This window comes from Ceratotherium simum, chromosome 22 (assembly GCF_057802395.1).
Source record: "Ceratotherium simum simum isolate JZ-2026a chromosome 22, ASM5780239v1, whole genome shotgun sequence".
NCBI classification, from domain to species: domain Eukaryota; kingdom Metazoa; phylum Chordata; class Mammalia; order Perissodactyla; family Rhinocerotidae; genus Ceratotherium; species Ceratotherium simum.
The window spans coordinates 35328132-35353629 of record NC_141921.1 but is presented as its reverse complement, the minus strand read 5'-3'; the positions used below and the strand labels follow the sequence as shown (position 1 = coordinate 35353629).

Below are 25498 nucleotides of genomic sequence, written 5' to 3'. Positions count from 1 at the left end.
GCTCACTTATCTGAAAAATGTGGCCTTTGGGTGAGATTTCTCTTGGGGTCCTAAGAAGTAAGCAGGGACTGTGGGCTTGTAGAGGGGAACCTAAGGGCATTGGGGGAGGCAAGGACTCAACAATCAGAGCAATGTGAACTTTAACCTCTGCTCTGACAATTACTGCATGTGACCTCAGACAGTCACTGCCCTTTCTATGCCTCAGTTCTCTTATCTATAAAAATGGCATTCCTATCTCATTGGTGGGAAAATTGAATAAACAGATATAAAGAGTCTGGCACGGTGGGTGATAATAAATATTAGTTTCCTATCTCAATTTCTCGATTTTGCCCAGGACCAGCGATGTTCACACTAAGGTCCGACCTCCCTGACACGCAACCCCTCCCCTCTGGGTCCAAAGTGCAAAAGGGCAAGAAACTACCCGCCGCGCAGGCGCGCACAGCGCCCCCGCGCGCCCACGCGGGGAACCGCCAGGGTGGAGGCCCCGCCCATCTGCGCCCGCGCATGCGCAGAGGCGCCGCCCCCGAAGTTTGTTGTGACAGGCGTCCCGGACGCCGGCGGCGGCGGCGGCGAGACCGGGCCGGCGCCACCATGGCGGTGCGACAGGCGCTGGGCCGGGGCCTGCAGCTGGGTCGGGCGCTGCTGCTGCGCTTCACGGCCAAGCCAGGCCCGGCCTACGGCTGGGGGCGGCCCGAGCGGCCGGGCCCCGCGGCGGGCTGGGGCCGCGGAGAGCGCCCGGGCCAGAACGCGGGACCCGGCGCGGAGCCGCGCAGGCTCGGGCTCGGGCTCCCCGACCGCTACCGCTTCTTCCGCCAGTCGGTGGGCGGCCTGGCGGCGCGGCTCCAGCGGCAGTTCGCGGTGCGAGCCCGGGGCGGCGCGGGCCCCTGCGGCCGGGCCGTCTTTCTGGCCTTCGGGCTGGGGCTGGGCCTTATCGAGGAGAAGCAGGCAGAGGGCCGGCGGGCGGCCTCGGCCTGTCAGGAGATCCAGGTGAGCGCTGGCCGCGGGCGGGGAGGGCCGGGGGCGGGACCCGGAGTCCGGCTAGGGGCGGGGCCTTCAGCCGGGGCTGGGCTAGGGTGTGGGCGTGGTGAGGGGCGGGGGTGGGCGTGGTCCTGAGCTGGATGGGGCGGGGCTAGGGTGTGAGCGTGTGGGGCGGAGCTGGACTAAGGTGTGGGCGGGGTCCTGAGCTGGATGGGGCGGGGCTAGGGTGGGGCGTGGTGGGGGCGGGGCTGGGAGGCATTTACTGATTGGGGCCCTGGGTCAAGATTTACCTTTGTAGGAGCCAGCAATTCCTCGGAAATCACCGATTCAGGCTCATTTTCAGTGTAACTGATCCTCTGCTACGGGGTCAGCACCTCACATTTGCTTCACTGTTTTCCCTTCCTCAAACAGCATGTTTTGGAAGATATGCTGCTAATTGTAGCTCCTGTTGCACCATGGCTAACGGCTTTGTGTAAATTTTCTAAAATTTAATGACAACTAAATCATAACACTTCTGTCACTGAGGTAGTTGTCATCCCCAATTTATGGATGAGGAAATGTACTCAGAGTGGTGAAGTAACTTGCTCGAAGTCACCCAGCTAATAAAGAGTGGTGCCCAAAGTCTGACTCTCCAAAGCCTGTGCCCTTAACAACTGGGCCAGCCAGGCTGCCTCCAAAGTTTGGCCAAACCATTAGTGACATAGCTGAAGCCGCAGTAAAAACCATGAACAGCAGGAGAAAACATCAGACATGACGATTTTTAGTTAAGCTGTGCAGAGTTATCAGGGGTGACTAGATATATAGGGGTTCTTAGGCTTTTTAAATGTTTAAAATAGCTCAGAGACCTCTGTTTCTACTCAACCAAAGTCTGTATTAATTAGAGTTCTCAGGAGAAACAGAACCAATAGGGTGTGTTTGTAGAAAGAGATTTATTTTAAGGAATTGGTTCTGCAATTATGGAGGCTGGAAAGTCCAAAATCTGCAGGGCAGGGGGGCAGGCTGGAGACCCAGGGAAGGGCCAGTGTTGCAGTTCAAGTCTGAAGGCCGTGTGCTGGCAGAATTCCCTCCTCTTCCCAGGAGGTCACTCTTCTTCCTGGGGTTTGGAAGCACTTGCTGAGTTGGTACAGCGCCTGCGTTTGACAGCTTAGGGCCGAGGTGGTGGAAGATGGAGTGACTTGCCCGAGGACACAGCTGGTTGAGGACCAAGCAGCGTCTCCCATGTGTCCTGGTTTCCAGCCCAGCTCTTGTTATTCATCACCAGAGCGTCTCATGTTTGAGCTCCGGCCAGTTTGGGGTGGCAGGTAACCCACTGTCCTTGTCTTTTGCTACAGCTTAACTGACAGAAGCCAAGAGTGGGAAACTTGACAAATCTGGCTTTAAATTACGGAGGCTTTTTTCAGCTGAGGAGCTTGACCCTCCTAAGCTTACCATCTACACATCCTTTTCTCACAGTTTACCCTCCTGTGCCTTAACATTTTTAGTTAGTTGCCAGTTAATTTTTAAAATTCACGTGTTTGACTTCTTTTGAAAAAAATCACCAGATCTGGCAACTCTAGAGCTAAAATTCCATATGGTGTCAAACTGGACTAGAATAGTGACTGCTCCCTTTAGATGGAGGCATGTGGGAAAAAACCTAAGTATAAAATAGGCAAAAGACATATATTTCACCAAGAGGAGATACAGATGCCAAATAAGCATATGAAAAGATGTTCAACATCACTAGCCGTTAGGGAAATGCAAATTAAAAACACAATGTGATGTCTCTACATACTTATTAGAAGAAAATAAGTATAAAAAATAGTGGAATACCAAATGCTTTTGAGGATGCAGAGAATCTGATGGTGAGAATATAAAATTGTACAGCCACTCTGGAAAATAGTTGGCAGTTTCTTTACAGAACTAAACATGCATTTACCATATGACCCAGCCACTGCAGTCTTGGGCATTTACCCAGAGAATTGAAAACTTATGTTCATGAGTAGCTGTTATGGAAAACAATAGGCAGCTCCCCCCAAAATTAAAAATAGAATTATCATATGATCCAGCAATTCCACTTCTGGGTGTAATAAACTCAAAAGAATTGAAAGCAGGGACTTGAACAGATATTTGCACACCCATGTTCATAGCACCATTATTGATAATAGTCAAAAGGTGGAAGCAACCCAAGTGTCCATCAATAGATGAATAGGTAAGCGAAATGTGGTATATACATACAATGGAATATTATTCAGCCTTAGAAAGGAAGGAAATTCTGGCACATGCTACAACATGGATGAACTTTGAGGACATTATGCTAAGTGAAATAAACCAGTGACAAACAGGCAAATACTGTATGATTCCACTCATATGAGGTACTTAGAGTAGTCAAATTCATAGAGACAGAAAGTAGAATGATGGCTACCAGGAGCTGGAGGGGGAAGGGATGGGGAGTTGTTGTTTAATGGGTATGGAATTTCAGTTTTACAAGATGAAAAAAGTTCTGGAGATGGATGGTGGTGATGGTTGCATAACAATGTGAATGTACTTAATGCCACTGAACTGTACACTTAAAAATGGTTAAAATGGTCAATTTTATGTATATTTTACCACTGTTCTTAAAAATAAATTTTTAAACCCTGTACATGAATGTTCATAGCAGCATCATTCATAATAGCAAAATATTAAAAACAACCCAAATGTCCTTCAGCAGGTGAATTGTTAAACTCTGGTACATCCATACAATGGAATACTAAGCAATAATGGGAATGAATCAACTATTGATACAGGTCACAACCGAAATGAACCTCGAGGACATTATGCTTACTGAAAAATATCAGTCCCAAAGTTACATAGTGTGATTCCATTTATATACCTTATTGAAATGACAAAACTATAGAGAATAGATCTGTGATTGCCAGGGGACAGGGACGGGGTAGGGGTGGTGCAAATACAAAGAGGTAGCACCATGAGTTCTTTTGCGGTGATGGAACAGTTGTCTGTCTTGATTGTGGTGGTGATTACACGAGTCTGTACACGGGATAAAATTGCGGAGAGCTACACACTCACGCATGCACACACGCACACGAGTGAACGCAGGTTAAAAAAATGGTGAGAACTGAGTCAGGTCTGTAGTCTAGTTAACAGCAGTATACCAACGTCACTTTCCTGGGTTTGATATTGTACTAGTGCTATATAAGATGTCACCATTGAGGGAAACTGGATGAAGAGTACACAGGACACTTTGTACTATTAGTTTGCGACTTCCTGTGAGTCTATAATTATTTCAAAACAAAAATTTTTTAAAAATCGTCTTCTCAAAACCGCGGCATTAAAGGTTTACTCTACGAGATATTGCTTCCGCTCCGTGGAGTTTAGAAACTAGTTGGCAGGGCAAGATAGACTTTCATTTTTAAAAAACGTTAAAAGTTATGATGCAAGGTACATTAGCCTACAGATACTAAGTGCTTTAGGAATCCTCCAGAAGGTAACGTGGCTGTGGGCTGGGTTGTCAGGGCTGGTTACAGAGGAAGGAGCAGCCAAGTTGGGACTGGATGGATGCGTAGGGATGAGCCAGGCAGAGCACTACAGTAGAAATAGGGGCGGGGGAACAGTGTGAGCTAGGATTCCAAGAGAGGCATGAAAGATGAGTATGGACCGTGCACAGACCAGCCTGGCGAGACAGTTTTCACAGGAAGGAAGTACCAGGACAAGGTACTGAATAACCTATTGGTTAGGTTTTTGAACAGAAGAGTGACACGGGAAAGCGATGTGGTTTCATCTGCCTTAGAAGCAGGTGGAGGGATGTCATGAGAGTGGGCAAGTCTAGAGGTAGATGACTAACCATGGAAAGGAAGGGATCAGTGACAGGATTTGAGGAAGAAGGCGGAGCCTGGGGGACTGGAGAAATGATGTCACCCGCCTGAAGTAGGGAAGGACCCTGATTTTGGGGAAATAGGCTCTTTCCCAGTGCATCCCCACAGCAGTACCTGCATTTCCATCTGTTTCCATCAGGACTCTGGTACTCTTGCTTCGTTTCTGAAAACAGCATGGGCCCACCAGATTCCTAAGAGGTAGAGACAGGAAGACAGGACTTACTGACCCAGCTCCAGGGACCCTCCTGATTTCACCCTCCTGCCTGCAAAAGCAACCTGAGATCATTCACAGTGGAGAAGTGGCTCGGCCACACGCTCCTGCCCATCCACAGCTCCTGGTAACCATCCAGTAGCTGCCTGTCAAGGTCTTTGCAGAGAGAGCTGTCAGAAACCTCCAGGGTTGTGCTGGGAGCTTGACAGGCAGCAAAGGAGTGGTGTGCCAACTGCAGAATTTAGGAGTTCTGACCTCTTAACTAATTCACAATGTTCTGTGTTGGGCGGTCTCTATGGTTGCAATGAAGCAACAGTTTGAGAAAAATTATTCGGAATAATGAGAGAGAAAGGCAGGATGGCCTGTAAAACCCAATTCGGTTGTGTTTTTATTAGCTCTTGATCTTGTCAGTGAAGACCTTGCCTCACTATACCTCCCCTTCCCTGTTTCCCTTTCCTTGAGCCTGCCTACGCTCCCTGGCTCACGGGGCATGCTTTTCTCCTCACAGGCAATTTTTACCCAGAAAAACAAGCTGCTACCTGACCCGCTGGACACTAGACGCTGGCAGGGCTTCCGGCTGGAGGAGTATCTGATAGGGCAGTCCATTGGCAAGGGCTGCAGTGCTGCTGTGTATGAAGCCACCGTGCCTGTGTTGCCTCAGAACCTGGAGGTGGCCAAGAGCATCGGGCCTCTTCCAGGGAGAGGCCCAGATATCACTCTACGAGGAGAAGAGGAGCGAGCTCCACGGGCCCCTGCCTTCCCCTTAGCCATCAAGATGATGTGGAACATCTCGGTAAGGAGGGGGCCTTTCACCTTTAGAGTAAGCATTTCTTAAAGTACCAATCTTGGTGGACCAGTGGCGCTTTTTCCCAGGAAGTAGATACGCAGATTCTCCCCAGTACAGGGGCCCATATAGTTAGGCTGCCTCACCCTCTCACACAAGAGTCTGAAGCAGAGTGTCTCAAATTGTAATATGTCCATGAATCACCTGGGGATCAGGTTAAGAGGCAGATTCTGATCCACTGGTCTGGGGGTCCCTGAGAGTCTGCCTTTCTGACAAGCCCCCAGGGGAGCCCCTGCTGCTAGTCTGTGAGCCACACTTTGAGCAGCAAGAGCCCAAACCACTGGTTTCTAATCTGTCAGTGCTGATCAAGTTATTTAATTTCAGGGGCTTGCAGGGTGGCATAGCAGTTAAGTTCATGAGCTCTGCTTCAGTGGCCTGGGGTTCGCAGGTTTGGATCCCGGGCGTGGACCGACGCACTGCTTGTCAGGCCATGCTGTGGCGGCGTCCCATATAAAGTAGAGGAAGATGGGCACAGATGTTAGCCCAGGGCCAGTGTTCCTCAGCAAAAAAAAAAAAAAAAAAAGAAGAGGATTGGCAATGGATGCTAGCTCAGGGCTAATCTTCCTCACACACGCACACACACACACACACACACAAAAGTTAATTTCAGGTCTGCATTTACCACCCTCCTCTCTCTTTCCCTTGACCTGCCTCACTGGAGAGGAGGGGCCATACCTTTCCTCTAAACTCACCCTGCCACCTCACCTCCAGATCAGAGGCTTGCATGTCACCCCCCTGCCCTTAACTCTTGGCGGACTCAAGGCTTTGGGAAATTGAGTATTTTTCCCCCACAAAAACAAAGATTTCTGTCTATTTAGAGTAATTTCTTTACTTTGCCGTTACATAGGTGGGTTTAGAAAATTCAAGAACTGACGTTCTGTCTCCTGCCCAGAGCGTCTGTCCAAGGTTCAGGTGGAAAGTGCCACAGCAGCTCATGCTGGACAGTGAAGAATGCAGTTTCTTGTTTTGATTTTGGGAATGAAGGTTATTAGAGTGTTGCACTTCTAAGCGGGGTTAATAGCCAACAAACAGCCAAACCCTTTGCCTATGAAACATCCAGTCTTAGCATCAAAACTTCCACTGGCTGGGACGTGACAGCTGTTGCATTCAAAAAAGCTAAAAGACTTGGTTCTTCCAGGAGCTTCTCAATACTTAACAGGTTTCACAGGTCCTGAGAGCCATAAATAATGAAATGAGGAAAATAAGGTGCTTTTCCTCCTCTTTGGTTGGTTGGTTGGTTGGTTGGTTGGTTTTTTACTGAGGGATGGGGAAGGCTGGTCTGTGATTCAGCACAACTTTATCTAGGGTGGGCTTGTCGGGCTCTGGCCTGTCTGCTGAAGGGAGCTTGCAAGGATGAGTCTTAATGATCTAGTGGTCAGTTTCAAGCCCAGTGGTGACCAGAGGCATCTGTGGCAGGAAGAAGGGTTCCGTGCTCTGATCATCTTGACTCTCGTCCTGCCCTGGGCACCTGAGCTGCCAAGAGTTTGAAGCCTGGGAAGCATCCTCTGAGTTGGCATGGATGGCACCTATGCCCTCTCTCCCAGGAGAAATTAGTCTTGGCTTGCCACTTCAGAGGTTATCTTATCTTGAAGGTGAAAGCCAGGTCCAGGCAGTAGCTGCCCTGGTCCAGATTACGAGGAGGGCTTGGACTTGCCATTCCACTTGGGTCTGTATAACCCTGGATTCATTATGGATGTGTTCCAGGCGGGCTCCTCCAGCGAAGCCATCTTCAGCACAATGAGCCAGGAGCTAGTCCCAGCTAGTCGAGTGGCCTTGGCCGGGGAGTATGGGGCAGTCACTTACAGGTAAGCACCCATCTGTCCACTGGCTGTGAGTTCTTTGAGAGCAAAACCATGATCTGTGTCCTCAGCACTCAGCACAGTGTCTGACACGACACGCAGTAGATGATAAATGCTTACTGAGTGATGTCATTAATGGATGTTCAGTTGGTGGATAATTAACTTGAGAAAGATTGCAGATCATCTGACTCTAGCTGAAGATGCTGATTCACACTGGAGCAGGGAGAGAAGGCCATCCCAAAATGCCCAATTCAGAATGTGGGAAAACTGATCGGATTTCCGATTCCTCCTACGTACCGCCCAGGTGGAGCAGCACCTATCAGTACAAACTGAACTCTGCCTGCAGCGGAGGTAACATTCATTCCACTAATAGCTGCAGTGCACCTGATGGTGCCAAGAGATTAAAAAAAAAAAAAAACACAAACACGGCCTGTTCCCCCAGTGTTCTCTGTGTGGCAGAGGAGCCTGTCAAGTGGGGAGAAGAGTCCAGTGTGTTAAGTGCTGGAATAGTGTATGCGCAGGTGCTGAGGGAGCCCAGAGGTGGTGTGTGCGTTGCAGGGGTGGGGGCCATTCAGAAAGGCCTCTTGAGGGACAATTTGTGCTGCCTTTTGAAGGATGAATAGGCGTTACCTAGGCAAAGAAGTAGGAAAAGCGACATTCTCTGCAGAGGGAAGAGCCGGTGGAGGGCAGCCTGCGCTCACAGCAGCTTTGTAAATCCCCTGTCTACAGGTGGTAGGGATTAACCCTTGAGCTCATGACAGAGGAGACACTGTGCTCCCTTTAATATTTGTAGACCACCAGGAAGAGGTGGGCCTGCCTCATTTTTGGTGATTTACTAGAAGGTTGGTTTATAGATCTAGTTCTGTCAGAAGCCGGAAGGTAGAAATAGAGACTTGAGATATCCGTGGAAAACCCCTGCCATGGCTTGGAAGGCTCCAGAATGACTGAGGGTCTGTGCAGGCCAACAGAGGCAGCTACTCGGTGGGCTTAGCACTGTCATCCTCTTCTCCTTACTCCTCTGTAGGGAGAAGTGGAGGTCTGAACGTCAGCTGCTTTGGGAGCTAAAATTATCCTGAGGTGGCTCCTCCTCTGGCATTAGCCTCAGCCGGCTGACATGGTGCTGTCATACTGCTGTGCGCACGACGATGTCTCTGCCACAGAGCCTGCCCAGACCTCCCATCTGAAGTCGTCCCTGTCACTCTCCAGTCCTTTACCCTGCTTTCGTTTTTTCACAGCTGTTATCACCGTCTGAGCTTAAATCGTAGCTGTCTTGGTCTGTGTATTCACTGGCTCTGCAGCTGTACTCCAAGCTCTCTGAGGGCAGGGCTCTTATGGTTTGTTTGCTACGCACCCTCACAGCTCAGTAAATGTCTGTTGAATGATTAGATGAATATGGCAGAAGGCCTGTTACCTAAAGTACTGGTGACATCTAACACTCTCAGGAGAAACACTCTTCCCCGGGAGCACTCTGAGTGTATTTCTGCCTAGCCTTTGCTCACCTAGGGACCTCAGACTCAGCCCCTTGTGATCTGCTCCTCTCACTTCTTCTCCCACCTGATTTCTGTTCTTGACCCAGTTACACCCTATGCTCCACCAGACTGAATTCACACTGCCCTCCCCCGAATGCACCCAACTCCTCTATGACTATCTTCTGTGCATGCAGTTAGCTATGCTTGGGCTGCCCTCCCCACGGCCTCCTGTCCCATTCCAGGTCTCAGTTTAAACACACCCACATGCACGCATCTCCCCAGCACAGCCACACTCTTCCTCTGGGCTCCTGTGACCACTGGGCAGAGCTTTCCTTTCGTGGCACTGACAGCCTGGACCTGTGATCTGACTCTCCCACCAGCCCCAATGGCCCAAGGGTAGGAACAGTGCTTGATTCATTGGATTGCACAGAACAGGGGCCCACTCGGGTGGACTTGAGGAGGAGCAGTAGAAGGCCACACATGGGCTGGATCTACAGAGCTCAGGAACGGGGGTGCCTCTGAGGACAGGGCGGGCATCTTGCTCCCTCAGTGTTGCCTTGCTGTCTCTGGGCTTCTGCTCCATTCTCTTCTCCCTGCCACCAGCATCCTTATTCTGACCCCATGGCTCTTCTGCTCCTGCGTGCCTTTGGCTTGCACACCTCTTTGGCTTTCCATGGCCCCATTCATCTCGTGGCGTCCTTTCACCTTCAGCTCTGTTGCTGACGGCCACGTTACTGCCATGTTGCATCATTCGCACCCCTGAAAGGGAGAATCTAACTGGCCCCCTTCTTCTTTACTGCCAACCATTTGGATCTCAGATGTGACTGCAGGCTCGTTGCCCTGGGGTCAGGTGCCCACCCTTGGTCCAGTCAGCTTCGGTTGAGGGCGGGGCTGATACACTATAGGCAGAGTCACACAATCCAAAACATGGCCACTGTGCCTCAGCAGGGCTGTGGGTGGGGGCTCCTGGAGGAGGAGGGGTGCGCAGGGCAGGCAGGTAACAGATCTGCTATGAACTGGGCCTGTATCCATTCATTCATTCACCAAAGGCTTATTGAGCTCATACTCCACGCCAAGCGTTATGCTAGAACCTGGAGTCACGGGGATTCTAGGTCCTTCACGATATCAACAACCTTCTGAGGTGTGTTACTACCGTACTCCCCTTCGCATTTGGGACTGAGCCCAGAGAAGTTAAGTAACTTGACCAAGGACTTACAGGGGCAGACCTGGAATTCAAACCCAGGCAGCCTGATTCCAAGGTCTCTTAACCGCTGTGTTCTGCCACATGGGGTGGATGGACGAGTGGAGTCATCAAATGGGATGAGTCCTCTTTATGGGTTTTTTTCCCTCCAACACCAGGCTCTGCACGTGGCACACAGCAGATCTTCAGTGAATAGCTGATAAATAATATTTAGTGTGTGAATAAATGAACGTCAGTATTTATTGTGGCCTTAGATAATTATCTTTCCAGCTGTTGTATCTAATACTGGCCTCATACGTTTGTCCCATTTGGCTTAAATAGAAAATCCAAGGGAGGTCCCAAGCAACTGGCCCCTCACCCCAACATCATCCGGGTCGTCCGCGCCTTCACCTCACCTGTCCCACTGCTGCCAGGGGCCCTGGTCGACTACCCTGATGTGCTGCCCCCACGTCTTCACCCCGAAGGCCTGGGCCATGGGCGGACGCTTTTCCTCGTTATGAAGAAGTAAGTGGCAGGCATATGGCAGGACCTGGGGCGAGTGGGAGCTGGTCCCTGCCTCTGTGCACCCGGAGCCCGGGGTTGCAGGGAAGAGGATCCTCACCCTGCGGGAGATGAGGCCACGCTGAGGGCGCACCTGAGAGGGCAGGTTCCCTTTCGGATGATTTTTCATGAAGACAGAATCTCATCTTCATTCCGAACATACTGTGTACCTGGTGCTTTTAGTACATTGACTCTTGCCCTTCTCCATAGCTTGCTTTTCTTTAACATAAAACAGTTCTCCTTTCTCACGCTCTGCACCCTCTAGCATTACCACAATGGGGGTTTTAAGGAAATGAGCATCTGTACCATTACTTTCAACATGTGAGACCCCAGCTCTTCTTTCCTAATTTCAGGATGGCAGGTGGGAACAGAAAGGGTACTTGGGGAAAAAGGAAATCAAAACGCTCCAGGAAGAAGAGGAAAGGCCATCACCCTAGTAGTTAATAAGGTGCCAGGGCTCATTGTCCCCCTGTCCACCAGCTACCCCTGTACCCTGCGCCAGTACCTGCGTGTGAACACTCCAAGCCCCCGCCTGGCCACCGTGATGACCTTGCAGCTCTTGGAAGGCGTGGATCATCTGGTGCAGCAGGGCGTCGCACACAGAGACTTAAAGTCCGATAACATTCTCGTGGAGCTGGACACAGGTAGGCGCCCGCCGCGCCCTCAGAGCTGTCCGGGGTGCACTAGGTCTGTGAACATTTAGGGCCCTTTGGGGCCCTAATTTTTTATGTTCTATTATAAGTTGTTGGGTCTTTTTTTTTTTTTAAGATTTTATTTATTTATTTTGTTCCTCCCAAAGCCCAAGTAGATAGTTGTGTGTCATAGCTGCACATCCTTCCAGTTACTGTATGTGGGATGCGGCCTCAGCATGGCCGGAGAAGTGGTGCATCGGTGCGCGCCCGGAATCCGAACCCAGGCCGCCAGCAGCGGAGCGCGCGCACCCAACCGCCAAGCCACGGGGACGGCCCAAGTTGTTGGGTCTTAATTTAGCTCTGTACACAGGGATGAGCAATCTTTCCTTCGAAACAAAGGCTTTCCTTCCCTGTGGGGTCTGTGGAGCCATGGTTCCCAGTTCCCAAGTTCCTTTCTGTTGCCCACTTACGGAGCAACAACCTCAGTCGGGGAAGTTTTCTTGAATAAAGGAAAAGAGAGGTAGACTTTAGCTCAACATAAGAACTTTTAAATGGTGAAAGCTGACCAAATGTAGGCCCAGCTGCCTCTGGAAATAATGAGCTCCCCATCACTGGAAGTACTCAAGTAGAAGCTGGATGGCCACTTGCCTGGATATTGTAAAGGAGATTCATACGTCTGGTAGATTTCGAACTAGAAGATTTAAAATAATTAAATTACTAGAAGAACTGGCCTTTTAAAGGAAGTCTGTATGAATCCCTTTACAAATAACTAATTCCTAGTGTGCCTGTTTCTTGGTCTGGATTTGGGGTTTAAGTTCAAATCAAAGATTCTTGGGGTGTAAGGGCCCTTAGAGGTCATTTGAGCCAAGCACCATCTGTTGAGTAAATCGTGAGCAGCTCTTTAGATCTTGGGACAGCTCCAATTACTAGAGAATTATTTAGATTAAGCCAAGCTTTTATCCAGTTCTTGGCTTAGGGGCTTTGATTTCCCAGAGGCAGTCTGTGTTGGTGTAACTGGCCCCGTTCAGCTCTCTGGCAGGTGGGCACCCATCTAGGCCTTGCTGGCCAGCGCTCCTGGGCCAATATTGAGTCCCTGTTAGCCTCTGTCACCATGTCTTGATGGTGGCTTCAGCAGGGACATTGGAGGCCCTCTCAGAGGGAAGGGGAGGAGAATCAGTCGCTTACCCCTCCTGTCCCTTCCCCAGACGGCTGCCCCTGGTTGGTGATCACAGATTTTGGTTGCTGCCTGGCTGATGAGCGCATCGGCCTGCGGTTGCCTTTCACCAGCTGCTATGTGGATCGGGGCGGAAACAGCTGCCTGATGGCTCCTGAGGTGAGTCCCGCTGAGCGCATCATGTGCCATCAGCTGAGACTCTTCACCGTGTCTCCACTAACTGATAGGACGACTTGATACTTCCTTATTTACTCAACACCTCCATCTTTTCTGACCCAAATTTGGCACAAGTCCCTTCCCTGCCACTTTGCTTTCATCTGGATCTCCCTAATGGTCCTGGGAGGTGTGAGTTTTGTCAGCACAAAGTAGGCGGCCTAAGCAGATTCTTCTGGGTCTGAGCCACAACTCACTCAGATTCTGGGTTCCTTGGGCCACAGTTCCGATTAGCCCATGAGTCAGGTGCTGTGCAGGAGCATGAAGAGGTTAGAAATGCCAGCAGCGTGACTGCTCACCCACTGCTCTCCGACAGGTGTCCACAGCCTGCCCTGGCCCCAGGGCGGTGATTGACTACAGCAAGGCTGATGCCTGGGCAGTGGGAGCGCTCGCCTACGAAATCTTCGGGCTCCCCAATCCCTTTTACAGCCGGGGCAGGGCCCCCCTTGAAAGCCGCAGTTACCAAGAAGCTCAGCTGCCCGCGATGCCCGAGTCAGTGCCTCGAGACGTGAGACAGCTGGTGAGGGCGCTGCTCCAGCGAGAGGCCAGCGAGGTGAGGCTGTCCCCAGGCTGTGCAGGAATCGTGTGGATGGAGACCTCAGTTCATGTTCCAGTAAAGATCAGGTTTGGGCAAGCACCAGAGGGACGGGCAGCTCCCGTCTTACAAAGGCAAAGGGCAAGTACAGGAGAACACAAAATAGGTTTTAGTATAAACAGGAGAAGGGAAGCTAGCCACCAAATTAGTCAGAATTCCAGCAATTCAACTCTTCTCGGCTTTAGTTGCTTAAGTTACTCAGAGGGAAAAAGATGCATTTTTAAGAAATGTTTAATGGAGATGGAGCTTATGGAAACAGCTGAGATCTAACGAGACAGACAGATGGGAGGATATCTCCTGAGAGCAGATCTGGACGTTGTGACGTTACTATAAACGAATATAAAGGCCAACACATTGGAAGCCATAATTGGAGTGGCAGGTCCGGTTCAGGTGGCATGAATGGTGGAAAGCGCATAGACAGACCAGGGTTCAAACTACTGTCCCACCACTTACCTCTCACTGTGCACAGCATGCTGTCATGGTCACAGTAGATGCTCACTGCTACCAGTTGTTAAGTGATGAGAGACAACTCCCCTCCCTCCAGACAGTGCTCATACACAGGAGGCGGTTCCACCAATGCAAACCGCCTCCAGGCACATTGGTGCACGGGAAAGCCTGGCGCACGGGTAGAGAGCAGCCAGGAGGTGTCAGGTGAGTGAAGCGTATCGTAGGAGACATGAGGTGGAGAAGGATTTGGTTGGGGCCCGAGAAAGGAAGCCCCTGACATGAGGACTCGTTAACAAAGCGGGTTGTGGGCCGAATACTTTACCACAGGTGTTCTCAGCTTCTGCCTCCCCTCCTGTTGCAGAGACCGTCTGCCCGAGTAGCTGCTAATGTGCTTCATTTGAGCCTCTGGGGTGAACATACTCTAGCCCTGAAGAATCTGAAACTAGACAAGATGATCGGCTGGCTCCTCCAACAGTCAGCTGCCACTTTGCTGGCCGACAGGCTCACAGAGAAGAGCTGTGTGGAAACAAAAATGAAGATGTTATTTCTGGCCAACCTGGAGTATGAAGCGCTGTGCCAGGCAGCCCTCCTCCTCTACTCCTGGAGGGCAGCCCCGTGATGGCCCTGATGTAGCTGGTGCATTACTAAAGAACTTAGCGTCTGTGTCTGATGGTCTGTGAATGCTGAGGGAGGGGCTCCTAGGTGAGGGGGGAGGTCAGGAGAAAAGATGGCGCAGAGAGGGCTGATCAACAAAAGAGAAGGCCACAGGTGTGGCAAATGGAAGGAACAATTTGAGTCAGACTTCACGGTCTGTAGCTACTAACTCTGGCTGTGTGATTTTGGATGAACATATACCCTGTGTGGACTAAAGTTCGCTTACCTAGAAAATGAAGACACGGGTCTAAATAAGAGTCAGCAAATTTTTCCCGTAGAAGGCCAGAGAGTAAATGCTTCAGGCTGTCGCTGCTACTCAACTCTGTCACTGCAGCACGAAAGCAGCCTTAAATACGTAAACCAACAAGCACGGCCATGCACCAACAAAGCTTTATCTATGGACACTGAAATGAATTTCATGTGTCACTAAATATTTTTAATTTTTCAATCATTTTGGAAATGTAAAAACCATTTTTAGCTTGCTGGCCATACAAAAACAGGCAGCAGGCTGGATTGGCCCACAGGCCAGAGTTTGCCAACCCCTGGTCTAAATGAATTCAAAGGGCCTAATTCTAAAAAGATATGCGACCAATCAGGAGGCTCCTTGGTGTGTCAATGCTAAAATGAGGTGAGAGCTGTGTGTGCAAATCCACAGGAGGGAGTTCTCAGCACCAGGTGAGAAGACACGCTCAGGCTCAGGTGTTAACCGCTGACCAAAAAGCCCAGCCTAAAGTGCATGTTCTCTTAGGCTCATGCACAGACCTCTGCCAAGTTAGTGGCCAAGCTGGCCTGGGCTGAGGAGGGTTAGACCTGTGCTCTACATGAGAGAGGACCCAGGTCTAGGCAGTGGCTGTTAGTGGTAGAGTGTGACTATGACATTTGCCCCTAGCTCCAGGAATGAACCGTGGCTCGTTTCAAAGAGGCAGCCATGACATCAGTCTGCATGTTACCTGAGCTAAAGCACACATTTGCACAGGTCAATATATTCAGGTAGCAGAATGAAAAAACATCCAAGTGAGGCCTGAGAAGTAGGGAGCCTCTGCACTTGGGTTATGCATTCTTGAACAGCTTTGGGGGTGTTTTTGAGGAAGAATTTCCATGGAGCTCCTCCAGCTACTAAAATGAGTCTAGCAGAGCTAAAATAACTGAGGAAATGGAAATTAACAGTGTAGTGTTTTAAACTTGCTAATTAATTTCCCTTTTGACTAGCATTTCCTACAGGAATCGTGAAGAATTAAATGCAAATATACAACTGCAGAATATGTATGTGCCTTGAACTGAATATTTGGCTTTAAGAGTGATTCTTATACCATAAAGACAAGAAAATCTTGTGGGCAGAGATCAACAATGGGGAAGGGATTTCACATAAAATTTCACACCTGCTCTTTAGGACCGCAGCTATGGCTTGAGCAAGGTGAACATATACTTAAGGTTCTTTTCAACCAAGCAATTCTGTAATTCTGTTATAAAGTCAAGTGCTGGGACCCTAGGTTTCCCATTTCAGTGATTCCACACCAGCCTCAGTGTTTTTTTAATTAATTACTCAATTTATTAATTAATTTATTTATTTTGCTGAGGAAGAGTCTCCCTGAGCTAACATCTGTTGCCAATCTTCCTCTTTTTGTATGTTTGCCGCTGCCACAGCGTGGCCACCGACAGACGAGTGGTGTGGGTCCACGCCCAGGAACTAAACCCAAGCCCCCAAAGCAGAGTGTGCCAAACTTAACCACTAGACCACCAGGGCTGGCCCAGCCTCAGTGTATTATTAATATTATTTTATCCCTTGAGAAGTTAGGAAGCGCTATCATTTCATAAAGAAAGAAAATACAGTCCAGTCTTCAGCAAAATTAAGAGCCCGCTCACTATTTTGTATCTAGTCACGACAACAGCATCCCCACCAACAGCAAAGTACAACAGGGGCCAGATGAAGTTAGTTTGAGGGCAATGTTTCTCTTTATTTTAGAAATGAGAGTGACTATACATATGAAAAATACCACTTAGCATTCAAGGTGGAAAAACTTACATAAAAATCATTTCCTAACCCCCACCCCTTGGTACTCAATGTTCCATCTCCCACTGAGGTAAGGCTGTGCCATTGTCCCACGGCTTAAAAAAAAAAAAAAAATCCCACCATAAAGGGAAAACCCCATCCTATTAAAAACCCTCTGTCTCCATGTTGTAAGGAGTCCCAGGGCTCTGGCCCCTCAGTCAGACTTTTCCTTCTCCTTCATGTGTAAGAAGACGATGCTGAAGATGAAGAGCCCCACCATCATGGAGAAGGCACTGGCGTAGTAGGGATAGGCCGACGGGATGAAGCGCTCATACTGCGTGTGCTGGAGTGGCCTCACTGACACCTGCAACGGGACAGAGGTGACGGGCCCTGGCCACTCAGAAGCCCAGGCAGGGCACATGCTGGCTGAAAACAGGGACTACAACCTGTGCTTACCTGAGTGGAAGAGTACAGGTGTGTGTAGCCCAGCCGGTTGTAATCCACTTTAAACTGGAACACACCATACACGTCAGGCAACTTGAACTGGACACTGTATTTGCCACCTGGGGAAGATCCAAGACAGATAACCAGGAGGGGTGTCCCAGTGTTTCTGTTAGCTCCCAAGAGCAAGCCGGAGGCAGGGACTGTCTTCCTGTAGCTTTCTCGTGCAAGAATCACATTTACCTTTCTTCTTCAAGAAGGTCCTCACGAAAGGATCAATGCGCACAAACTCCAGCTGAATGTCATCACCATCAAAGGGGACCCATCTGCCATCTGAGAGCTGCTCGATCACGATGCTGTACTCCTGAGATCAAAGGCGGGTTAGCCAGGGGCGGCCAGTGACTGGAGGGATGCCGCCACCCTCGCTGCACTGCATCCCCACTCATGAAACTGGCAGGAACTCCCCGGAGTTCTGAAAACCTGGGCGAGCCCCCACCACCCAGCCCTGGACAGGGACTGAGGACACCACCCAGCAGGTTAACCCTCCGACTCACATCTACACCTCTTCACAGGCCCATCGATGTCTGCACCCAAACCACACTCCTCTCCTGGAACGTGCGGGGCACTTGGGCCTCCCTGCTTCCACACTCGCTGCTGTCTTGCCTTCCCCACTTCCCTTTACTGACAGACTCATCCCCCACACCCACTCCCAGCAGAATGAATCAGCGGAGCCCCTCCCGCTTCCGCACTCCCACAGCAAAACCACACTTCTTCAAAAGGTCTCCTGTTAGGATACTGGTTTACATGCAGGCTCTCTGCACCTAGACTGACTTCTTCGGGGTAGAGGTTAACTTATTCATCCTCATTTAGACCTCTTTAGGCCCAACACAGAAGCATTCAATAAATGCTTTTGAGCTAAATCAACTTGGCCAAACCTCAGGGCCCTCCCACTCCAAGAAGCTCTTACCACGAGGTCAGTGACAGTGTAGGCATTGGGTGGGGCTGTCTCGCCCACCCGATGATGGGACACAGGCCCCACGCGGAGGACACCCTCCTCCTTGAACACCCAGCGGGAGAGGGCCACAGCTAGCTCATAGTTGCCTGTCTGGGAATACCTGCAGAAGGGAAACAGGACAGGCTAGAGCACCGGCACCAACTTCTTTCCAGTGGGGCCTCATAAGCCAGACTGATCACCAGTGTAAACGGCACTAAGCGAGTTCCTGCCTGTAGGCCATACATAGCTAGGTATCCTGACTAAAGGGAACACAGGAAAAAATGAAAAGATGTGAGGTGGTGTTGCTTTGGTGTCACCTGCACAATAAATACACAATTTTCCAATCATCTCTAGACACACCATTACTAAAAAAGTCTGGAGTGCCGACACCAGCAATACAGCAACAAAGTCAAGTCATCAAATAATTTTAAAGCACCTGAAGATACTTAGCCTCTGGGACTTCTAGCTCAAAGGCTCCTTCCTCATCCGAGTCCTCCCCATCTGCACAGACCCCACCACCCAGACCACACGGCCCTAAGCCTCCTGGCGTGTACCTCTGGGCGCCGGGCGTGGCCTTCTGCACTGCTGAGTTGAAGAAGGCATCGCTGAAGAAGTCGAGGGAGCCGCTGAAGATGACCCGGGCGTTGTTCCTGGCCTGGAGCCCGGCAATGAGGAGGGTGTTCTTCCCCACTGCATGGGGGTACTGGGAACAAGATGAGGCCGTCACCCAGGAGCGCCAGGGCAAGAGGACAGCAGGCTAGACCTGAACAACCCAGGCCCCAGCTGAGGGCGGAAGCTGAGACCCCACGGCTTCTGCCCACTTCCCGCTCCCACCAACTGCTCATTTCATCAGCCTCCGCAAAGCGTGCTGTCCCGCTTAGTTCTTATCTTCAAATAAACAAGCACTTTGCTACTGGGCCCAGGAGCTGGAGGCCTCAAGGCCGCAAAGGCCCCTCACCTGGGTGACAGGTTTATCCGGGAAGAAGGAGTAAGAGGTGGAAGAGCCCGTCAGGATGTCCAGCACCAAAGGATTGTCAGGATCGGCCACCATCCTGCAGCAGGAGAAGAGAAGTGCCCCACGCTGAGCCCAAGCACTGAGCCCAAAGGACCTGGGGGCCCCGAGGCCCATTTCTTCACAGGAATGAATCCCACTTTCTTAATAACAGCATCAGTTAACCATGAAGTCTGACTCTTAATGTCATGTCATAAATCAATCTCATCCACATCCTTTGGGGGAAAGAATGCCCCCAAATAATGACAAGTTTGGGTTGGTTTCCTGACAAAAGAAAGTGATCCCCTGTTCCCCCAGGTTTCTGCTGGCCTCTCCCTGCTCACTCACCCAACACCTCGAAAGAGGATGGGATTTAGCGATGATTTCCCAACAATGGTCGGGGCCTTCAGCAGGTTCTCAGTGTCAGCCACGATGAGCGTATGCTGCAAGGGCAGAGGGAGAGACAGGTGCTCAGGAAAAGGTGCCCCCAAGCCTGGGAGTCCCTCCCGACTCCCTCTTGGTTTCTAGGCTGAGCTTTGCTGTGAGAGCCTGACACCTGGAAGATGACAGGCCTGATTACCTGGCCAAGGTCTGAGATGTCATAGTTGTGATGGTCAATGACAGCTGTTTTCTCCTCGTCAAACTCGATGCCACACTCACTGCCCAGCTCTCGAAGAGGGTCACCTGCACAGACCCAGGAGATGCCTGGCTGAGCCCTTACAGGTGGGCCCTGGGCCAAGCAGTGTCACTTGTCCTAGCATCCTCATGACTCACTCTCCACTAGTCATCCATAGGGCCCTGCGGCTTCACTAGGCCAGGCTCAGCCCCAGCTGGACCCCTGGACAACAGCATGGTATTCTGCCTGCAGGGGTCAGAATCTGAATTGATAAACAAAAACAATCTGGCCTCTCCCTCCACAAGTACACAGTGACCTTGGTTCTGCACAAAAACCCCTGTGAAGCAAAGTAAAGACCTCAGGCAAACAACCTGGATGAGCCTGGCTTACAAGGCTTCGCTCTTCCTCATCATCATCCCACCAAGAAACCCACCCAGCATGGTTTTAAAAATCTGTCAATACTGAAAAAAATGAAACAAGATTGGCCAGGTGTTGTTAATTGTTGCAGCTGAGTGATAAGTACCTGGGGTTCAGGATACTACTCTCTCCCTACTTCTAAGTATCTCTGAAAACGTCCAAAATAGGAAACAAGAAATAATCTGTCAAATACTTTGAACTCTGCCCAATTAGCCTCCCCATTTGCCTTCTTTCTGTGAGAGAAGAGCCACCAGAAAAAAAAGAAAAATAAAAACAATAAATGGGAAAAACCAAAAACAGGAGGGGAAAAAAAAAAGAAAACAGGGTTCCCAGTCCTTAAAAGGACCCACATCATTTGGGGCCAGCCCAGTGGCATAGCGGTTAAGGTCGCACACTCCGCTTTGGCGGCTTGGGGTTCAAGGGTTTGGATCCTGGGCGCAGACCTACACGCTGCTCATCAAGCCATGCTGTGGTGGCGACCCACATACAAAACAGAGGAAGACTGGCACAGATGTTAGCTCAGTGACAATCTTCCTCAAGCATAAAGAGGAAGATTGGCAACAGATGTTAGCTCAGGGCCAATCTTCCTCACCAAAAACAAAAAAAGACCTGCATCTTATTGGCTCTGGTCACAGGAAAGCATGGGAGGGATGGAATGGCTCTGTAGTTCTCTCACTCACTCTTCAGCAAGGTCCACCCCATGAACGCCAGTTTGGCAGCTTCCATTTGTAAAGCTCTCCAAGCTCCCTGGAGAAACGGTGGAAAGTACCAGAACTTGCCAGGTCAGACTTACCAATGTCTGAGCTGGCAGCCACCAGGACACTGCCTCCACCGTCAATAAAGGTACTGATGGTCTCCACATTGATGTTGCCTCCAAAATCTGAAAGAAGCACAGACTCAGTGACCCAGAAGGTTCTTCTCACTGCTCCTCCGACACTTGGGCGGGTGAAGGTGAACTGCAGAGCAGCTACAATCAGTCACACAACAGCGCCCTCTGGAGGCCAAAACAGAAGGACTGTCTACCATACATTCCCAACTAGGGCAATTCTCCCATTTTCCCAATGTGAAGATCCAAAAGAACGGCTCGAATTCATCAACTTTTAGAAGTACAAATCAAACAGTCAAACACCTAGCAATCGTAGTTGTCAAGTTAGTTATACATATTTCAAGTCAGATGTAAACATTTGTTTACAAATGCTGCATTTTTCCATTCACATTTCACGAAACAACTTCATTCAAACTCATCACGTGTACGTTTCACATCAGCATCTTTGTCATCACTAGAGCTACTTTTGGGGTCACCTGACACAGTTTTCCAGAGCCCATCAACTTCACTTCCATCTAAACTGAGAAAGAGCACTTTGAATCTGAGGATGCTGCTGTCACTTGACACTTGACACTAGCACTCACTTGCCCAACCTGAGTAGTTTTCTTCCCTATTAATCCTAGAGTTAAATCCATGGTAGCCACAACAGAACCACTCTGTATACTGCTTTTATTAAAGCGGTCACGAAAAAGGCTCATTAATTTCCTACATTTGTAATTGTGAGATCATACTCTTTTTTGGTCAATTGATTCGGTCAGTTGACTGCCACAAGCATCCAAAACCAGCACTGAGTGGGACTCTCGTAGGCTCCAGAGTCTTCCCCAAAGTGTACCCTGATGTTAACATAATGTAACGGCGGGAGTGCTCAGTAATTCACCTATTCATTAAGTGAAAATTATCTCTTGTGTGTTGAGAAGAAAAATAAAGGGGATAATGGGGGGAGGGGGAGCCGTTAAATAAAGGTTGGTCAGGGAAGACCTCGGGCAAGTGGCATCTGAGAAGGTGTGGGAGTGAGCCAGGCAGCAGGGGGTCAGAGCATTCCACACATCGGGAACGACAGGTGCAAGGTCCCCGAGGCAGTGAGCCTGTTAGCTGCTGGAGCCCAGTGTGGCTCAGCTGGAGAGCGTGAAGAGGTGAGTAACAGCAGAGGAGGCAGGGCTGAAGAGGGGGGGGCAGTTCACGTAGGGCTCTGTCGGCCCCAGGAAGATGATGGCCGTGGGGAGGAGCCACTGGAGGCTCTTGAGCACGAGACCAATATCATCTGATTTATACTTTTAAATGATGCTTCTGGTAGCTGGAGGCAAAAGGGTGACAACAGTGATGTGGGGCAGGTCTTTAAATAACGCTGAATCTCAGAGAGAGAGAATTATTCCTTTTCCAATTATTTTTCAAGCTTTCTCCATCAAAGAGAATGTCTTGGTTTGATCCTGGTCTTAACATTTCTCTAACACTTGTCCATCTCCTCTTTTGAGAGGAAGCCTCGGACTCAAAGCCTTCAGCAGGCAACAGAATCTGGCTAGAACTTAACAGCATTGTATTTATTCTATTTATAGTTACCTTCTATTTAGAGTGATGATACTGGCTTTCCATTTTCAGTGGTGACACTGGGTTCATTACTGGTTTCTTTTTAAAATGTTACATCAGTTTTTTTTTTTAAAGCAGTTCAGGGCCGGCCCGTGGCTTAGCGGTTAAGTGCGCGCGCTCCACTACTGGCGGCCCGGGTTCGGATCCCGGGCGCGCACCGACGCACCGCTTGTCCAGCCATGCTGAGGCCACATCCCACATACAGCAACTAGAAGGATGTGCAACTATGACATACAACTATCTACTGGGGGTTTGGGGGAAAAAAAGGAGGAGGATTGACAATAGATGTTAGCTCAGAGCAGTCTTCCTCAGCAAAAAGAGGATTAGCATGGATGTTAGCTCAGGGCTGATCTTCCTGACAAAAAAAATAAAATAAAATAAAAAAATAAAAGCAGTTCAATTTGAAGAAAAATATTAACTAATTATTAGCACAGGTGATATGGAACATGGTAAAAATCATGAAGGAGGTACAGAACTGACTAACATTTGTGAAACATTGTTTTAAGCTCTCTGACATTTCTTTAAGATCTCTGACGGATCTTCCTTGAGCATATCTCAACCTTCTCCCAGCCCGTCTCACCCACCGCTTCCTTCCTGCCCAGCGATACTCCCAACCCACCTCCTGAGCACAACTTGGACGGGTCCTCCACTCCATCCTGCTACATCCCGACACAGGGTTTGCTAACTCACTTCAAGTCCTTATTTTTATTTCCTCAAAGACAGCCTGAAAGAACTCAAGAGCAGGCTCTCTGTCCTTAATACCTCACCCAGTCTCCTGTTCAGTTCCTATTTCAGAGTTCCAAATGTGGCAGAAACTTAGCAAACGCCAATTAACCTGCTGAAGGCTCCATTCCTGCCAGTTACCTGCCAGTAACCTGAAGATTTTAACTTGTACAATCTGGGATTACATCCACCCAACTACACTGGCCTCTAAAGAGCCAACTCCAAAGGCACGTGTTGCAGGGGAGCTGGGGATAACGTGATAAGTGACGGGAGCCTCAGGGAAAATACTTCAGGGGTTTGGCTGAACCCAATCCGACACGAACTACAGAGAATAAAGTAGCTGCCAAGGAAGCAAAAGACGTCCTAAGCTTCATCAACTGAAGGGAGAGGTGGCAGTCCTGTCATACCCCAGACAGGGACAACTTGAGGCCTTTGAGAAAAAGATAAACTGAAGCCACTAAAGAAGAAAAGGACTAGGATGCTCACCACAAAAGCGTGGCAAAAGAGAAACAGCCAAAGGAACTGGGCTCTTTAGTCTGGAGAAGAAACACCTGAATACGCTATGATTCTGTGAAGGCTATGCCTGTAAGCAAAATAAGCACTAGACTTATTTTCTAAGGCCCTGGGGAGTATAAAAACCCCCCTTCCCGGTCCTCCCCAAATAAACACAGTAGGAGGTAGGAGGCAAATTTCAGTTTAATATAAAAACTTCTTAACAGAGTTGTCCAGTAGTTGAGCAGATTGCCTCATAAGATAGTAAGGTCTCTGTCACAGGAATACTGCAGTATCACTTGGATAATCTAGTGAAGATATTCATTCTTCAACTGAATATCTTCTAGTGAAGATATTCATTCTTCAACTGAATATCTTCTAGTGAAGATATTCATTCTTCAACTGAATATCTTCTAGTGAAGATATTCATTCTTCAACTGAATATCTTCTAGTGAAGATATTCATTCTTCAACTGAATATCTTCTAGTGAAGATATTCATTCTTCAACTGAATATCTTCTAGTGAAGATATTCATTCAACAAGCAGCCCTCTACTAGGCCCTGGACATATCCATCCAGCATCAAATAGCGGGTTAGGTTAGATTACTACTAAGGTTCTTTTTCAGCCTGAGAACTATGAATCCATCTGAATTTTTAAGATCAACGACCACTATCCCTCTTGACAGCCTACCATTTCCTCTATCCACACAGGCCAACCCAACCAGGGCAGCTCTCCATGTTTCCTATCAGGCCCTTACAGAGAGAACTCCCTTCTCAGAGTAGCAGCGCCCGCAGTTCCCGGATCTGTGGCAACACCTGACCCCACAATCCTCAGCTGTGTCTTTCAGAACAGAGATGCCCAGGTTAGAAGTTAACCTTTTCCTCTTCTATGACAACAGCAGCGCCCGGGGCTGGCGGCCCATCATCCCATGACCCAGAAAATATCCAAGATGCAGAAGAAAGCTATCGGTCAGCCCCGGTTCTGGGGCGACGCGCAGCCCTTACCTTCTACCGAAGGGGAGAAGATGATGAGATTGTCATAGAGGAACTCCCCGTACTTAATGAGGGACAGGCTGGGGTCATCTGCGGTCTTGAATGTGAGTTCAAAGCCCCGGTCTGGACGAGAAGAAAACAGGGAGCTGAGGCAGGCGGGAGGCAAAGGGAAAGCGCCGCTGCAGAGATCACGACCGCCCCCCCGGCGGCAGGCCAGACCTGGGCGGCCTGCTCGTGGAAACCGATGCCCCCGGGCTCGGGGACCTTTCCAACCCCAGACTCACCCGCCGCCCCTCGCACCCCGGTCTCACCCTTCAGGCTCCGGAAGAAGAGCGAATGCGTCTCCCGCAGGCTGAGGTTGTCCAGCAGCACCAAGGTGCGGAGACCGCTGGCGCAGACCGGGCCAAGCAAGGGCAGCAGCAGCAGCCACAGGAGGGCCCAAGCACGGGCCCCGGCGCCGAGCTCCATCTTCCTCCTCCTGCCAAAAAACCACACACCTGGACACCGGAAGTGCCCCGTCTACGGTCGCCCAATCGCGGCTCGTGGTCGTGGAGTACTACCCGGAAGTGATCCTGTGACGCCGGGGCCGCGGGTCGAGAGCCGCCGCTCGCACGGTAAGGAGCGGGGCGACCACCGGAACTGCCCCGGTTGGAGGCGGGGTCTCTGAACCCTATTGGCGGAAGGGGCGCGCGCCTCCGCCTCCCCACAGAAAAAGGCTCAATCCTGGAGAGACAGCTCTGCAACCGCGGCCAATCAGCAAGGCCGAGCGCCCTGTCGCTCCGCCCAGGCCGGGTTCCCGCCGGGAGCCCAGATCCCGCCTCTTC

At 50.0% G+C, this 25498-nt stretch overlaps 2 protein-coding genes across 2 annotated transcripts; one reads left to right on the top strand and one right to left on the bottom strand.

Moving 5' to 3' along the window:
* Window positions 1-591: 591 nt before the first annotated feature.
* PINK1 (PTEN induced kinase 1) lies at window positions 592-15890 on the top strand. The gene is made up of 8 exons (XM_004426116.3): window positions 592-987; window positions 5549-5833; window positions 7589-7689; window positions 10675-10857; window positions 11374-11537; window positions 12731-12858; window positions 13229-13465; window positions 14316-15890. The coding sequence occupies exons 1-8, from the start codon at window positions 592-594 to the stop codon at window positions 14571-14573; spliced, it is 1752 nt and encodes a 583-aa protein (XP_004426173.3). The 3' UTR covers window positions 14574-15890.
* Window positions 15891-16538: 648 nt separating this feature from the next.
* Window positions 16539-25275, bottom strand: DDOST (dolichyl-diphosphooligosaccharide--protein glycosyltransferase non-catalytic subunit). Its single transcript, XM_004425669.3, has 11 exons — window positions 24986-25275; window positions 24687-24797; window positions 20851-20937; window positions 19605-19708; window positions 19373-19467; window positions 18992-19085; window positions 18588-18736; window positions 18007-18154; window positions 17283-17403; window positions 17055-17161; window positions 16539-16962 (listed from the first exon to the last, which is right to left on the bottom strand). The coding sequence occupies exons 1-11, from the start codon at window positions 25140-25142 to the stop codon at window positions 16813-16815; spliced, it is 1323 nt and encodes a 440-aa protein (XP_004425726.1). The 5' UTR covers window positions 25143-25275; the 3' UTR covers window positions 16539-16812.
* Between the last annotated feature and the right edge of the window lie 223 nt (window positions 25276-25498).